The 12402-nt window shown below is 47.6% G+C and overlaps 1 protein-coding gene across 16 annotated transcripts in view; it reads right to left on the bottom strand.

Annotated features, from left to right (window-relative positions):
* The window catches only part of ZMYND8 (zinc finger MYND-type containing 8), a 130453-nt gene that overhangs the window by 83519 nt on the left and 34532 nt on the right, over positions 1-12402 (bottom strand). For all 16 annotated transcript variants that reach the window (XM_068565303.1, XM_068565312.1, XM_068565306.1 and 13 more), the window contains one exon: positions 7436-7584. In XM_068565303.1, the coding sequence (XP_068421404.1) occupies positions 7436-7584 (149 nt within the window). The remainder of the gene's footprint in view (positions 1-7435; positions 7585-12402) is intronic.

The following is a 12402-nucleotide window of genomic DNA, read 5'->3' as shown; positions in this document are numbered from 1 at the left end:
CCAGACATTGCCCAATGTCCCTGGGCGGGGGCAAAACTGCCTTCAGTTGACAGCCATCCATGTAGAGGATCTGCTATCTGCCTAGGAAAATGGTTGTTTGAGTTTCTATGGGGGAGAATGTTAAGGGGGGCGAGGGGGAGGGGGAGGAACACCCATTGAAAGATAAACTGCACATAGCAAGCAAGCAGAACTATTTCTAACCTGAGTGGGGTCTTCCAGGATGCTTTGTGGCTTTTGCAAGATAGCTGTAAGCTGTATTTCAGGGCCCAACTTCCTTTCAGTAAGTTAATAATAGGATAGGAAGAGTCATTAAGACCTAAATGAAACTAGAAGAATCGAATATGACAGCTCAGCTCCCTAGCCGGCAACCTAAGTCCTTTCCATCTAATAGAAGCCGGGGCATTGTCACTTGAGAAGCTTCCCCCGCCCCCTGTCCCTGCCCCCTACCCTCCCCTGGCCAGGGGTGGGCGTTCCTGGGAGGACCATGAGGAGGGAGGGCCAGGTTGTCCCTTACTCTTTTCAGGAGTTTCATCCTTTCCCGAAACAGCAGCTGTTGCTGAGAACTAGCTGCCTGGTAATCGCCTTGTCAATCAGATACCTGCCTTCTCTACTGCTTGTGTTTCCAGCTCCGTAAAAATAATCTGATAACAAATACGGAACATTTAAAAAAGGAAAGGCAAATCCTTTCAGGTAGAATGAGTTTATGATTTTTCTCCCTCACATGCACAAGGTGCGTTCCCAGCCTGCTAGTAAGGCAAGCAGGTTACACCCCGTGTTGCTATGAGATTAACTGCAAGCTGTGAGCACACATGTTCACACTCCCTGCTTCTTCCACAGGCCGGCTTAACGAGAAATAGACAGGCTTGTTCGTTCACTTCCGGAACACCTCAGTCTACACCAGGAGCCAGCAATCTTTCCCTATAAAAGGATTCTATAAAGATAGTAAGTAAACAGTTGAAGCGTTGCAGGTCGTGTGGTCTCTACTGCAATGACTCAACTCTTGTCAAAGGAGAGCAGAACCGACTGCAAGATGAGATGTCACTGAGTGGACGTGGCTTTGTTCCAGTAAACTTTATTTACAGAAACAGGCTCTGGGCCGCACCTGGTCTGCGAACACCAGAGGATGGGTGCTGGGGCTGTGTGTGAGCACAGGGTACATGTCTGGGGCGCCAGGGGCTGGGGGGAGAGGACCACAGACTCAAATTCCTTCTGGGGCCACATAGGGAACACAGATGAATGAAAACAGTCCTAGTTCTGGCCTGCATTCTCCTGCATTTGATAAAAGCACAAGGACTGCAAAATAAAGAAAGACTGCTTAGCCCTGGAGTGTGAGGATGGTGCTGGCACTCAGCCTCAGTGCTGGCGAGACGGCGGGAGGGGCAGAGCACGTGCCCGGCTTCAGGGCTCTCAGCTCCAAGTGATCAAGGCCCCCAGGCAGACACACACACTAGGGCTGCCTGGCCTCAGGGAAAAGCAGGCAATCCTGCTGTCTGTCCCCTGACCTGTCTCAGCTGTTAATACACTGCCCCCACCCAACAAGGAACTCCTGTGAAATGTCCCAGTTTTTAAGACAATGCATGGGCCCAGCAAAGTAAGTCCTGGCCCACCTCTTTATACTACGTATACCCCTGCACTCAGAGGAGGCAAGAGGGGCCCTGTCATTTCTGTGCCATACTCAATCAAAGGTACACCTAAGGCCATTTTGCACGAATCTGTTAGCAGATTATTGTTCGATCCTTTAATGAGAAAGAAAAGGAAGAAAAGAAGAGAAGTAAAGAAAAGAGGGAAAGAGGGAGGGAGGGGAGGGGAGGGGAGGGGAGGGGAGGGGAGGGGAGGGGAGGGGAAGGGAGGGGAGGGGAGGGGAGGGGAGGGGAGGGGAGGGGAAGGGAGAGGGAGGGGAGGGGAGGGGAGGGGAAGGGAGGGGAGGGGAGGGGAGGGGAGGGGAGGGGAGGGGAGGGGAAGGGAAGGGAGGGGAGGGGAGGGGAAGGGAGGGGAAGGGAGGGGAGGGGAGGGGAGGGGAAGGGAGGGGAGGGGGGGAGGGGAAGGGAGGGGAGGGGAGGGGAGGGGAGGGGAGGGGAGGGGAGGGGAGGGGAGGGGAAGGGAGGGGAGGGGAGGGGAGGGGAAGGGAGGGGAAGGGAGGGGAGGGGAAGGGAGGGGAGGGGAGGGGAAGGGAGGGGAGGGGGGGGGAGCCTCCCAAAAGGACTCAAACTCAAAATGTCCCAAGAACTACAGATTAGATTGGTATTTTACAGTAAAGGGCCAATGTCACTTGGGACAAGGTATTTCTTGCCGCATCTACCGTAGGACATTTAGCAACCTGACCCTCCTCCACACAATGCCAGAAGCACCCTTCCAGGCTCTGGGATGTCCCCCACAGGCAGTCCCAAGAAAAAAGCACCTATATGTTTTCAAACCTTTCCTAAGAGGTAAAATTACTAGACAAAAAGGCTGTAAAAAATTAATTATAGGACTTCCCTGGTGGCGCAGTGGTTAAGAATCCGCCTGCCAATGCAGGGGACACAGGTTCAAGCCCTGGTCCAGGAAGATTCCATGTGCCGTGGAGCAACTAAGCCTGTGCACCACAACTACTGAGCCCACATGCCACAACTACTGAAGCCCGCGTGCCTAGAGCAACAGGAGAAGCCACCGCAATGAGAAGCCTGCGCACCACAACTTAGAGTAGCCCCCGCTCGCTGCAACTAGAGAAAGCCCGCGCGTAGCAACGAAGACCCAACACAGCCAAAAATAAATAAATAATTTTTTTAAAAAATTAATTATAAACCTCAGAATACTCTTTCCCCTAAAAATAAAGTGTGTTCTAAACCTCTTCTTAAAATTCCCCTAAAAGTAATGAATTCCCAATATATGAAAAATGGGTGAAACCTTAAATCAACGGACAAAGGATTCATCTCCAAAATATATAAACAGCTCATGCAGCTCAATATTAAAAAAACAAACAACCCAATCCAAAAATGGGCAGAAGATCTAAATAGACATTTCTCCAAAGAAGACATACAGATGGCCAGGAAGCACATGAAAAGCTGCTCAACATCACTAATTATTAGAGAAATGCAAATCCAAACTACAATGAGGTATCACCTCACACCAGTTAGAATGGGCATCATCAGAAAATCTACAAACAACAAATTCTGGAGAGGGTGTGGAGAAAAGGGAACCCTCTTGTACTGTTGGTGGGAATGTAAATTGATATAGCCACTATAGAGAACAGTATGGAGGTTCCTTAAAAATCTAAAAATAGAATTACCATATGATCCAGCAATCCCACTACTGGGCATATACCCAGAGAAAACCATAATTCAAAAAGACACATGCACCCCAATGTTCATGGCAGCTCTATTTATAATAGCCAGGTCATGCAAGCAACCTAAATGCCCATCAACAGACGAATGGATAAAGAAGATGTGGTACATATATATACAATGGAATATTACTCAGCCATAAAAAGGAACGAAATTGGGTCATTTGTAGAGACATGGATGGATCTAGAGACTGTCACACAGAGTGAAGTTAAGTCAGAAAGAGAAAAACAAATGTTGTATATTAACGCATATATGTGGAACCTAGAAAAATGGTACAGATGAATGAGTTTGCAGGGCAGAAATAGAGACACAGATGTAGAGAACAAACATATGGACACCAAGGGGGGGAAAGCGGCAGGGGGTGGGGGTGGGGGTGTGATGAATTGGGCGATTGGGATTGACATGTATACACTGATGTGTATAAAATGCATGACTAATAAGAACCTGCTGTATTTAAAAAAAAAAAAAAATTATTCAAGTCATCCAATGATGGAATGACCCAGTTGATTGTATGACTAATTTGACCAATAACAGAGTGATGTGAGTTTTAAAAAAACAAAAAACAAAAAAAAAACCCGTATCTCCACTTCATAATAAAACATCTCTACCAAAAATGGAAAAATACGGGTGGGGGGGGGGGGCGGCGGTTATTATGCTAGAATGGCTTTCTTTTTAGAACACTAGAACCACCTCGGAGTAAAGAAAAACAAGAAGGGGGTGGAGACTCTTGATGTATACCAAAAATCAAAAGAACCTGAACGCCTAAGACCAGAGGCAGAAGGAATGAGCAAAGCTGGCAGGGTATGCCACATACGGGAGGGGTGGGGAGTGCGGAAAACTAGAGCACACAGGCCCCGTGTCTACAGAGCAGGCTCTACTCAGCTCCTGCTATTGCTGGATTTTTCTGAGTTTTTATAGGAACCCAGAAATACAAGTTGTTATTTGAAATCTCATGATCTTCAAATGTTGGTGACTAACAGAAATTATGCTGGTAAAACCCGGCATATGCAGACGTACATTTTGCTTTTAATTCCATAATTTTTTTCAATTCTATAATCTAAAAGAGGAAAGAAAAGGGAAAGGGAAGAGAAGAAAAGAAAAACATGCCCAGAAGAATTTTTTTTAAAGATTTCAGTTCCTCTTAGGAAAACAGACTGTGCTTGAGGGAAGGTGCCCCCTTCTATGCAAACACTACAAGCTGGAATGAATTATGGGGTCAAGGGTCAGGAATTTCTTTTCTTTACAGTTAAAGGCTATTTCTCTTTTGCCAACTCCTGGCCATTCAGCCCCAGGGAGTTTTAGATGTGAAAAACAAAAACCTACAATCAACCTTAGAATGTTTCTAGTCCAAACCCTATTTTACAAGGTAACTGAAGCTCAGAAATGGGAAAGCAACTGACAAGGTCCCACAGTGAGTTTCCCAGATGCAGCGGGACAGGAAAGAGTCAGGTCTCCAGGTCTGGAGCCCTTCCCTCCAGAGCCATGGCTCCGTTAACTCTTCTATCAGTACTGCAGATAGGAGAATCATCTTCAGAAGCATAACCGTGCCCTGTGTCCGGTCACCCCTGCTCTGTTCCACATCCACAGTGCATTCTGTATTCATGAGCTCCCGCCCTGTGTCCAACGCTGGGGCGAAAGCAGCCACTGGACACTGACCACTTTCTGAGGCTCCTACCAGAGGGGGACAGAGATTTACAAACACACCATTGTGGTCACGAGGCTTAAGTGCTATACAAGTGGTATGAACACGTGGATGAGGAAGGGAGAGAAGAAAATGTGTGAACTGCCTAACAGTTGATTAGTTTCTAGAGAGAGAGATGTGAGCCAATTCTTTGTTTTTCTTAATGTCTTCTATCTTTTTTTTTTTTTATGTGAGCCAATTCTTAAAAGGACAGGAGGAAGTCACAAAGCACGAGTGCATGTGTGCACACACACAGAGGAGCCACTAGGAGACTGTCTCTGTCCAAGGGGGACAACATCAGCTTCATGACTTACGGGAACTGGTAAGAGAGGGTTTGCCGTAAATTAAGGTTTGAGGATTATTTATAGCCTTCATGTTTCTTTCTTAGTCTTCAAGCTCGACAGCTATGGGATGGCTCCCGGGTGACAGGGGTGGGTGGTCACCGGCTTCAAGCCAGCCAGGCAGATGTAAGCTTCTTACTCACTGTGAGGCCTTGGGGAGGTGACTTAACCTCTCTGAACCTCTGTGTTTTCATCAGTAAAATGGACACAACTGCAGCCCTTCCTCACAGCATCATTATAAACATTAACGCAGAAAAAGGCTTACAACAGGATGGGCACACTGTAAGTTCTGCTTTTAGTATTATTCTCACCAACACTATTATTATACATGTTTTTTCAAATTGCAATTCCTCCCAGAAGTTTACTTAGAACTCACCAGTTTTTCCTCCTATAATAGGATTCCCAATTCATTAAATCTGGGCTATTCAACGCAGAAGCTACAAGCCAGAGGTGGCCACTTAAATTTATTAAAAATTCAGTTCTTCAGGCACATCCGCCACTTTTGCAAATGCTCAGTGGCCACACATGGCTTGTGACTATCCCGCTGTACAGTGCAGGCCTAGAACATTTCCACAGCTGTCGTTTAATTATTTCACGGATAGTCTGGGTGATTATTCCTCTTAATGTAGACTCCGGCTTAACTTCTTTTTTTGTTTTTTTGTTTTTTTAATTTATTTTATTTTTGGCTGCGTTGGGTCTTCGTTGCTGTGCACAGGCTTTCACTAGTTGTGGCGAGTGGGGGCTGCTCCTCGTTGCAGTGCGCGGGCTTCTCATTGCAGTGGTTTCTCTCGCTGCGGAGCACAGGCTCTAGGCGCGTGGGCTTCAGCAGTTGTGGCATGTGGGCTCAGTAGTTGTGGCACGTGGGCTCAGTAGTTGTGGCTCACGGGCTCAGTAGTTGTGGCTCACGGGCTTAGTTTCTCTGCGGCTTGTGGGATCTTCCCAGACCAGGGCTCGAACCCGTGTCCCCTGCATCGGCAGGCGGATTCTCAACCACGGCACCACCTGGCTTAACTTTAATTATTATTATTCATGTCACTTAGCTCAATTCCTCTTCACAACAGCCCTACAAGTTTGGTAGCACTAAGATCATTATTCCCATTTCAGTAAATGAGAAGACAAGGCACAAAGAGGTTATTAACTTGCCCACAGCCTCAAGGCAGCAGCAGAGCTGGCACTTCACTATGTAATTCTGAGACAGAAAATAGATTCACGCACAGAAATGTCCCCCTCTCACAGTCCTGGTCATTTAACCATTGCTAGGTTTCTTCCCATGAAAGCAACAATCTTGTTTTATTCAACCTCAAATCCCCAGGGCCCACTTCGGCATCCATAATCTGCACAAATCGATGAATACATCCCAATGAATCCCCGCTGAAAAGGTATCAGACCTGCTGGGCATCCTGTTTCCTCCAACGCTAGGAGACTTGACCTCATAGTACACTAAAACACCTCTCATTTTTTTAAGTCAGAAGAGTAGCTAGCCTGCAGCAGAGAATTTTAGAGCTAGAAGGTTCCTAAGACAAGATCCAAGATGGCACAGATTTTTGCATCTAGTTGACTGGTCCTGGCTGCTGAGGGAGGGTGGAGTCTGCCAGAGACTGTGCACTCTGCGAAGGGTGCATAGTGACCAAGTACCCAAGTCGCAGTGGGCAGTGGGTAGGAGGGCAGCTGTCTCTCACCACAGACCTAAACCCATTCTTTTACAGATGAGAAAATTGAGACCAGAAGGGAGCATGCCTCAGCCACACAACCACCTCCAGGCAGAGCTCGGCACTGTCCTACGGGCACAGCCTAGGAGGGCAACACCCTCAGGCCACATGGGCAAACAGTCCTAACATGTGGAAAACGAAATCCAAGGAAAATCCCCAAATCCTAGAGCACGGTATCTTATCTGGGTCACTGCCCTTGTCCCCCAAAGAGATCTGAAAAACCCACTGGAAATTTCTGCACAGGCCCACTTTGAGCTGCCCTTCTTGTCCTATGCAAATGACAGCCGGAGCAAGGCAGCTTGCTAAATGCCAAGCACACCGGCAGTTAGAAAAACGACAGCCTCTGTCCCCCAGGTGTGGACGCCATTCCCAGTGGCCTTTTACCTGCTCTTTATTGTTATTGTTCAGTAAGCCGGGTTTCTTTTTCTTTTTAATGGGGCTTGTTGATGTGTCCTGTGGCGAGTGGCCATTGGAGGAATGCGGAGGGCTGGGGAACTTTCTTTTCTGGGCTGTTCTCTCTGTGGAGCCAGGATCTGAAAGAGACACACAGGACCACATATTTTAAAGCAATCGGGGAGGACTAGGCCCCGCGGCAAGGGGGTGTTAGGGACACAACCCATTTTGTCCCCAAACCTAATGCCATTTTAGTGACCTTCCTCCTAGAATATACTTCCCCCCCACCCCCCATCTTCATTGCCTGTCTCAGAGGTCAGTCGGTCTTTCTTTAGCCGACGTAACATTTCTGTAAAAATTTTAATTCGCTGCCAAAATATAAAAATTAAGAAACTTCAAATAATACCCTAGATTTGGGGCTTCTATTTAAAAAAAAAAAAAAAAATCAGGGCCTGCAGGGCCTTATGGGACCAGATAGAGCTGAATACCAGCCAGCCACTTTTTAGATGGGAAAATGCCCCCCATTTTGTCACAGTCCCCACCCTTCCCTACTGTGTCCCTGTTGACGAGTCCATGACCCAGCTGCCGTGAGCTGTCACACACCCATGCCTGATGGCAAAAGCAGGAAACCATAAAAAACAGACCAAGAAAAAAAGGCCACACACTTCAAGAAAATGAAGGCAAACATACTTCGTGGTGGAAAACAACATTTATTCATGTTTAACAGGTTAAAAAAAGTATAACTGCGTAAAAAAAATATACCCCACCCACCAGAGTCCCCGCGGCCCAGTCACCAGTAGGCATCATGTTTGCGACTCTCCTCCAAAGAGATCAACGCAAACTACATTCTCACCCGATTCTCATCTGAAAAATGCCAACCCCACCCTTGTCAATCAATCCCTTCCTTTCTAGCTTTATTCTCCCAGCATCTCATTAAAACACATACACTTCCACCACCATCCAATCTTCACCTGCGAAGATTTGAATCCATTCCATGCCAGATGGCTGCCCTGTTAGCTTAGGGAGGATACAATGGAATGCCCAGGGGCACCTTCTGTCCTTGAGGAATGAAAGCTACAGGCACCAAAAGAGGAGAAAGCTATGCCGAGAGCACAGGTGATGAGACGGGATGCGGAGTCCCATCCGCAGAGATGGTCTGATGACCTTCCCTGTCCAGGGTTACCTCTCAGGCAAGTCCCAGCACGCAGGCTGTGCTATGTGCCACAGCCCTTTGTCTGGACAGGAGCTGCTGGGGCAGATCAACAGGGTCCAAGATGGCCAACATGCAAGGCCTCCTAGTGGTTTACTTTTTTAATTTTTATTTATTTATTTATTTATTTATTTTTGGCTGTGTTGGGTCTTCGTTTCTGTGCCAGGGCTTTCTCTAGCTGTGGCAAGTGGGGGCCACTCTTCATCACGGTGCGCGGGCCTCTCATTATCGCGGCCTCTCTTGTTGCAGAACACAGGCTCCAGACGCACAGGCTCAGTAGTTGTGGCTCACGGGCCCAGTTGCTCCTCCGTGGCATGTGGGATCTTCCCGGACCAGGGCTCGAACCCGTGTCCCCTGCATCGGCAGGCGGATTCTCTACCACTGCGCCACCAGGGAAGCCCTAGTGGTTTACTTTTGACTGAAAGCTGGAGCATCCTCCAGCAGGCTCATAAAGACAATGGACCACTTTTGCCAAATCCAATCTACACAAGGGAATTCCCCAGGCTCACCAGGCGGACTGCAGGAAAATCCTGAACAAATGTTCAGGTTGCTGCACTGCGACACAGCCCCGAGAGGAAATTAAATGCTAACCACAGACACCTTGAGGGAGAAGAGACCCCAGAGTCAGGGGACCATCCCACAGACATCAAAAACAGCGGCCTGGAGAACCCAAAGGGTTGTCCCAGCAGCACACAACAGCTAGTTAGCGGGAAAATGCACTAAAAAGATGCAGCCTGGGATTGGCAAGTTTCCCCAGAGAGCACCTCCTCTCATTCCCACAGGGATCCTCAGCCCACTTCCCCACCATTCACTTTCTCTATAGGGTCTTTGACCCAACCATCTCCTCCTAGAAGCACGTCTATAGACATGGTCACAGTGCAGCAAAGCACATGCAAGATGATTCAACTGCATCACTGTGTGTTATATTTAAGACTAGAAAGGACTTACGTGTCCACAAACTGGGAGCTGGCCTGATAACATACTGCGGGATACAGCCATGAAGAAGAATGAGGCACCTCTAGACAAACAGACGTATGACAATCTCCAAACTTCTGCATCAGGTTAAAAGAGCAACACATGAAAACACCAAGGGCATTCTTCACAGAACTCGAACAAATAATTTTAAAATTTGTATGGGAACACGAAAGACCCCGAATAGCCAAAACGATCTTAAGAAAGAAGAATAGCGCTGGAGGAATCACGCTCCCTGACTTCAGATTATACTACAAAGCCACAGTAATCAAAACAGTATGGTATTGGGACTTCGCTGGTGGCACAGTGGTTAACAATCCACCTGCCAATGCAGGGGACACGGGTTCAAGCCCTGGTCTGGGAAGATCCCACATGCCACGGAGCAACTAAGCCCATGTACCACAACTACTGAGCCTGCGAGCCACAACTACTGAGCCCGCGTGCCTAGAGCCCGTGCTCCGAAACAAAGAGAAGCCACCGCAATGAGAAGCCTGCACACCGCAATGAAGGGTAGCCCCCGCTCGCCGCAACTAGAGAAAGCCTGCGTGCAGCAACTAAGACCCAATGCAGCCAGAAATAAATAAATTTATCAAAAAAAAAAAAAAAAAAAGCAATGCATGTCTAGCACCATTAACAGACTAACACACACAGCCCAAGAAATATGGGGGTTTTGTCTTTCTCTTTTTTTGTTTTTATCTTTGTTTTATTTTGTCTTCTATTTTTTCCTTTTTTAAATTTTTTTTGAAAAAGATGTTTTATATATATTCTTAATTTACATAAGCCTAAAATATTCCTAGTTGAACACAAGAAATACAAGCTCTTAATGGAGACCGACCGGTGGTTGCCTCAGGGGAGGAGAGCTTGCAAAGGGTGGGGGAGGGATTATTTTCCACCATGTGCCCTTATTTATCATGTGCCTGGACTACTTTATCTTAAAAAGGAAATATTTAGAAGGTTCAGCGTCACATACAAAAGCAGCAGGTGCAAACCAACGCCAGTAATGAGCAAATGACAGAGACCTGATTCAGGATAAAAGACGTCACCAAATGGACAAACTTGGGGCTGATCAGCGTGAGCGTGCAGACCCCAGGAAGGAGTTTGGGATTTGTTCTACGTGGATCTGATAAACCCAAGTAACTCTGCTCAAGTGTCAGAGGATGGGCATTTAAGAAAAGCATTTTGGGGGCTCAAAGGAGATGTGTCCCAGAAGAAATGGCACCCTAGCCAGGCAAAAAGGGAAAGCCATTGGGCCAAGGTTTTGATTTCACATATATTATTCCGTTTGTGGACAGATTTTGAAAGAGAGCACGTGAGCAACGTCAGGCCAGTGGAAAGCTAGGAACAAATTCAGGGAAAAAAACAAGTAATGCTGACCCTTGAACAACACAGGGGTTTGGGCTTCGACCTCCACACAGTCGAAAAATCCACGTACTGCTACCTCTGCCTCAAAAACAAAGGAACTGATAAAGGACTCACCCAAGGGCGGGAAGCCGAAGCAGTCTGGACAGAATCAGGACTCAAACCCTAGATTTTTGTGACTCCACATACTGTGGTCTGTAATCAAACACAAACTTTCCCCTACACTTAAAAGATTGGTCAAATGAAAACACAGATACTCTATTTACTGAAAAAAATCCACGTGTAAGTGGATCAGAGCAGTTCCAACACGTCTTCTTCAAGGGTCAACTGTAGTGTGTCGATGTTTCTCAACGGAGCACTAGTGGATTTTGGCAGGGACGGCTCCTCCTCGTTGCCAGGACAACCTCGGCCCCCTCCCACCCACTGCCATTGATGCTTCCAAACACTGTGACAACCAAAAGTGCCTCACATACTTCCCAATCCCTCCCAGGAGTGGTACTAGCCTCCTGGAACACCGCAGAGCTGGAGCATGGGGCATAGTGGACGAATCCCACAGCCCAGCCCACACCTGGTCAACGCCTGGGGCCAGAAAGGTCTCCAGCTCCTCCCACTGCAGTGTAAGTCATTCACCTGTGGCTGAGATCTCCTAGGATGATGGTTCCCCAAGAGCTGTGCTCACACAAGCAGCAGCAGTATCACCTACGAATTTGCTAGAAATGCACATTCTCAGGCTCCAGGCCAGATCTACAGAATCAGAAACTGGAATAGGGCCCAGTGATCAAGGGGTTTAACCAGCCATCTGGAGGATTAAGGTGCACACTAATTCGAGATGCTCTAGGGTGTATGTGTGGGGGATGGAGTGTGAGTTCCCCAGCCTAGAGATTCCTGCTCACCTCCTCTCCTTCCTCATTGCTACCTGTAGGGTTGGTTCAGAACCCAGGAAGCGAACGCCAAGCAAGGAGGCAAGGACAAAGAATGAAAACAGCTAAACACATGACCCCAGGGACACATCTGTAAAATGGGAGGAGAGATGGAGAAAAGGAACAGACCAGTTCTTACCTGGAGCCCATGAAAATGCTTCAGGGCCCCATGATCCACATGCCAAGGTTCCGTACGTGGATGCAGTTTCTTGGGAAGAGGGGCCATAGCCTACTTCACCTTCTCACAGGAGACATCAACTCTAAAGATTAAAAAACTACAGGGCCAGAGGATCGTAAAGTCTCTTTTAACTTCGCAATTCTTTAATTCCGTGTGAAAGCGGGGCGGGGGGATCCCTAGAAATGAATATACTCATAAGCCATTGAGCGCTAAGGAGACAGTTTTACCTAAGGCCACCAGGAAACGAAAGGGCAGCAGTGAGAGGAGGGGTCTGCCCCAAGGCTGCCCATACCTAAGAGGGTCCTCAACCCTCTAGTCT

The sequence above is a fragment of the Eschrichtius robustus genome, chromosome 16 (assembly GCF_028021215.1).
Source record: "Eschrichtius robustus isolate mEscRob2 chromosome 16, mEscRob2.pri, whole genome shotgun sequence".
In the NCBI taxonomy this organism is placed as follows: Eukaryota; Metazoa; Chordata; class Mammalia; order Artiodactyla; family Eschrichtiidae; genus Eschrichtius; species Eschrichtius robustus.
The sequence above is the reverse complement of the archived record's forward strand: the minus strand, read 5'-3'. Positions and strand labels throughout refer to the sequence as shown.